This window comes from Myotis nattereri, assembly GCF_964212035.1.
Source record: "Myotis nattereri genome assembly, chromosome: Y".
Lineage (NCBI taxonomy): Eukaryota > Metazoa > Chordata > Mammalia > Chiroptera > Vespertilionidae > Myotis > Myotis nattereri.
This window is the reverse complement of record NC_138094.1, coordinates 17,593,102-17,597,555: the sequence shown is the minus strand read 5'-3', so window position 1 is coordinate 17,597,555 and position 4,454 is coordinate 17,593,102. Positions and strand designations below refer to the sequence as shown.

General features: G+C 52.5%; 1 protein-coding gene across 1 annotated transcript; it reads right to left on the bottom strand.

Annotated features, from left to right (window-relative positions):
* Nucleotides 1-228: 228 nt before the first annotated feature.
* Nucleotides 229-3,195, bottom strand: LOC308512358 (melanoma antigen preferentially expressed in tumors-like; the record flags this gene model as incomplete). The annotated part of the gene is made up of 4 exons (XM_081082128.1): nt 229-784; nt 1,421-1,428; nt 1,985-2,516; nt 2,903-3,195. 4 exons carry the CDS (start codon nt 3,193-3,195, stop codon nt 229-231), a joined length of 1,389 nt encoding a protein of 462 aa, XP_080938254.1.
* Nucleotides 3,196-4,454: the final 1,259 nt, after the last annotated feature.

The following is a 4,454-nucleotide window of genomic DNA, read 5'->3' as shown; positions in this document are numbered from 1 at the left end:
CTCAGTCTCTCCCCCTGAGAGATTCAGGTGGATATTTCTAACTCCTTAGGACAAATCTCCCCAAAGAAACCATTGAGTCCCCTGTCAGCATTTCCCCCCACCCTGAGTATTTGTCTGAAACTGGCTGCTGTGTTCCTGTACGGTATACTTATGTCCGGGTTTCAGTGCCCAAGGGCCCAGAGTAAAGCCTATGAGATGTACACCCAGCTGGACACTCAAGCAACAGGATCACAGAATGGGAGTTGGGTCAAGGAAAGTACTACAGCCACAGTGAGGACAGGGGTAAGCGCAGAGCCAGACCATGCTGGGCCGCCCCAACTCCTGCAGCATATGCTTCAGCACGGCATGCATCTGGGCAAGTCGGCCCAGGTTGATGGTGCCGCTCCTTTCCTCGTAACTCTCCAGGGGGGCCGCATAAATCACGCAATTCAGCTTGCTCAGCCCAACAATGTGGCGAAGCAGGTCCTCCAGGACGATCATGGAGATGGGGTTTTCACAGAAACTTAGGGTTGTGAGCTGGGAGCAGTGGCTCAGGGCTGGCAGGATGTCCAGGAACTGGGCATCCATGATCCCACACTTATCCAAGTCCAGGTCCTGGAGAGTGGGGGAGGCTCTCTCTAAAAGAAATCGGAGTGACCCAGAACTGATATTGGTCAGGTTGAGCCCACTGAAACTCAGGCCTTTCAGCTGGCTGACGTTCAGTTGCTGGGATAGATGTCTCAAGTCTCTTTCGAAAAGCAGGCAGTTAGTGATGGACAGGGTCGCCAAGGGGGTCCTCAGGCACCTGGGGAGACATAGAACAGTTACATGTGGGGGATGGACCTGGTGGGCAGAGGCAGGTGAGGATGATGCAGGCCTTCAGGGTAAAGAGGCCCATGTCACCAAAGCCTAGAGTGTTCCGGATGATGATCAAACCCAGGATGTTGCACAGTGAAAAGTGACATTCAAGTCAGAGCAAATTTGAGTGGAATCTTTCCCCATCTGTTATCTGCTCCGTGATGGATTCAACTGGATGAAACCTCACACACTCCATTTACTCATCCGTCAAGTGGAGCACATCATACAGCCCAGCCCAAACACACAGGTGTTCTGAACATAAAGGTGGGAGGTAAAGATGGGAGGAGCTCAGAAAGGAGCCTGACCCAGGGTCTGAAGCAGGAGGCAACCAGTGCATTTTAGTATTGGAGACATGTCCTGAAATGCCTGCAACTCGGGCTTCCTTCCAGCCACAGCCTAGACCCCTGTCACCATCATCTCTTAGCCCAATGAGGCCTCTGGCAGTTGTGCAGAAAGGGCTAACCTGGGCACAGTCAGGCAACATCAAACGAGAGCTGACACCCTCCAGGAACTTAGATCACTGCACTGTTTACAAACCACCTATCCAATTTCGTAATGACTCCCTCAGGAACCCTGCATTTACCACGCATTCTGTTTGCAAGAGCCTATGGCAACCCTTGGCAGACAGGTGAATGAGGCAGCTTTGGAGTGAAAGGCTGCCATGGCCAAATCTCTAAGTGCGGAACTTAACCCCTGAAACCTCACCTCTGATTGGCTTTCCCCTTGTCATTGCAATCCTCACTTGGTTCTATTGCATCATCTTCCCTTCCACACCACTTACAAGGATGCCCAAAGCTACCATCCCCTGGCCTGAAGCCTCCATTACGCCAATTCCTAGCAAGGAGTCCCTTTAGTAGCCTCTGTCCTAGTGCATATGTCCTACCTTTGTCTGGGGGGTTATGTGACAACATGCAAGGTGACAGAGCGGTGAACAAGACACTGACTGTGTGGACCATCTAGTGGCTCAGGCACTCTAGCACTGCTGAGGGACTGCACACAGGAGAGCCCATCACTGTGCACTGAAATGGAAAGGGACTCGATCTGGTCGTCAGGGAAAGCTCGCCACCCCTCACCTGAGGATCTCGTCCAGGCGGCCTCTGAGGATGGAGACATCATCCAAATTGAGCTCCTGGAGGTGGGGCAGGCTGAGGAACTGAGAGGTGACCAGGCTAACACACTGCTCCTCCTCCTCCAAGGTGGTGTGAGAAGACGTGAAGACATGGGAGAGACGGAACCGGCGCAGATTGCCCATCTGGCCCAGGTAAGGAGCGAACTTCCTCAGGGTGGACAGCTTCCAGGTACAGTTTACCTCCAAATCCTGGACAGAGTCCAGCTGCACCATATCCAGGATGTTAGTGTTTTGCTTCGACATCGCAAAAACCTTCAGCTTCTTACAGCAAAGGTGCAGCAAACCTCTCCTTTCGCTGATTTTCTTAATCAGGTAGCTGAGGGACTCATCAAGGACACCTTTCTTGAGGCAAAGGTCTACTAACAGCTCCACAGGGGCCAAGGGTGGACTTGGCCTGGCCGTTAAGCTGCGCACTTTCCCCCTCTTCCTCATGGGCTGCGGGGCCTCAGGCTCCAGCAGTGAGCACAGATGGGCTCTGGTTCCGGCCCACACAATCCAGAACTCCTGATGAACTCTCTTCTGTAAATTAAGCACCTGCAGTTTCCATCTCCTGTGGAGAAAATAGGAGTTATGCTGGGGTGCATTATGATAACAAGGAATAAGACCATGAGTCTAGGAATCTGGGCAGCTGGGCCAGACACCTGACTGGACTTTTGACTCAATGTCCCAGAATCACCTGCTCCTGGTGCTACTGGGATCCTTCATGGTCCCCATTCCTGGTACATTTAGGTGCCACCAGGAAGGAGTGGGCTCGTGTCCCTTCGGTCACCCTCGGCATTTTCACCAGCCGTATATATCCGAAGCCTGTTCCCACAATGACCCCAGCAGTGGCTCCAAGGCCTGCCTCAGTTCTCCCTTTGGCCCTGCACACTCCCGGATCCCAGCTGTAACTGCTCAGATCCCCAGGGTGCTACCAGGCAACTGAATCCCCCATACCTGTGTCGAGTGTCCTGGGCAGGCAGGACATCGAGTCCCTCGAGCACAGCCTGCAAGATATCCTGGTAAGGCTGCCGATGGTTCATCAGGGCCCCCAGAGGGAGGCAGGGGAAGGGCCAAGCCTGCACCATGGCCTTCAGGACTCTGCTGTGCTTCCCAGCGAAGGCTGCCATGAACAGAGGTGGGAAGAGCTCCATAGGAAGCCACTCCAGAGCAGCGATGGCTGAGGCTTCATCCCGCAGCAGGCTCTGACATGCCAGTTCCAGGAGTCTGCGTGGAGCTGGGAGGCTCATCCCCATGAAGCTGCTATGAAAGAGATCATGGGAGACAGTCAGGAGCAAGGCATCTTGTCAGGCTGAGCATGAGCAAACCCGGCCCTTCTCCCTTCAGAGGGACCAGCTGAGGGCCAAAGGCACTCCTCCAGCAACAACTGGAGCGCCCCCCAAATTACCCCAACCCCGTTTTCTGCTTAGAATCTCAAAGCCACTCAGCCCTGCCTCTCCTCTGCCACTGGCAGGACAAGAACCAGGCACCAAGGAGGGGTGAGATGACAACTGGACACCTCCCACTTCTACCCACTGGCTAGCTGGAATTCTGCTGTGCAGTGAGTACTGGGAACCAGAGAGATCATTCCACCCTTTCCAGAAAAAAAGTTTCTGAGGATCACTGAAGGACTGAAAACGCCTGGAGTAGGGAGCAGCCCGTGGCCCAGGACTGCCTCTTGCTAATTTCCAGGAAATAAAATAGATGGGGAAGATTAAGGAACACCCACACAATGGGTACCATTGAGGCTTTTAAATGAGGAATATAAAAGCAGCACAAACGTTTCCTGAAGCAAGGGGGAGCTGGAGGTGAGAAAAATAACGATTAATTCCAACATGTACATTTTACTGTGTGTCCCTTCTCTGAATATTAGAATGACCACTTTATCCATGACAACAGATGGCTCACATGTCACCACTAAGGCTCCTCTCAATGAGAGGCTGCAAGCCCTGGTCAGTGTTGCTCAGTGCCTTGAGCCTCCTCCCGTGCCCGCCAAAGGTCTCTTGAGGGCTCCATTCCTAACCCCCGTAGGGGGTGGGCAGGAGCCAGCTGATGGATGTTTCTCACATCAATGTTTCTCTCTCTCTCTCCGCCCACTCCCTTCCTCTCTTTCTAAACATCAATTGGCTGTTATGAAAGACTTTCATTAAGACCTGTTTTCACACAGACAGCCCAGCCGCTAAAAACTACAAAAAGGATTTTGCCACTTTGGCCTACAATAGGTTCCTTAGCAATACTTGACTTTCAGACACAGCAAAAACTTACCCTATGAACCTCTATGAATGGCAAATACCAAAACAGAAATCAAAACATTTTAGAATAAGGCAAACCTGCATCCAGAGGCAAAGGCAAAGTCTGCTCATTTGTATGGAAGAAAGGACAAATCTCTGGGTTCTTGGCCTACAGGTCATTGGGGACCGCCTTAGGCTCCTGACTCACCAGAGCAGCATGGTGCAGGGAGCCCTGTGCTCAGAGCTGGACATTGACTCTCACGCTCTAGATTCTGTTT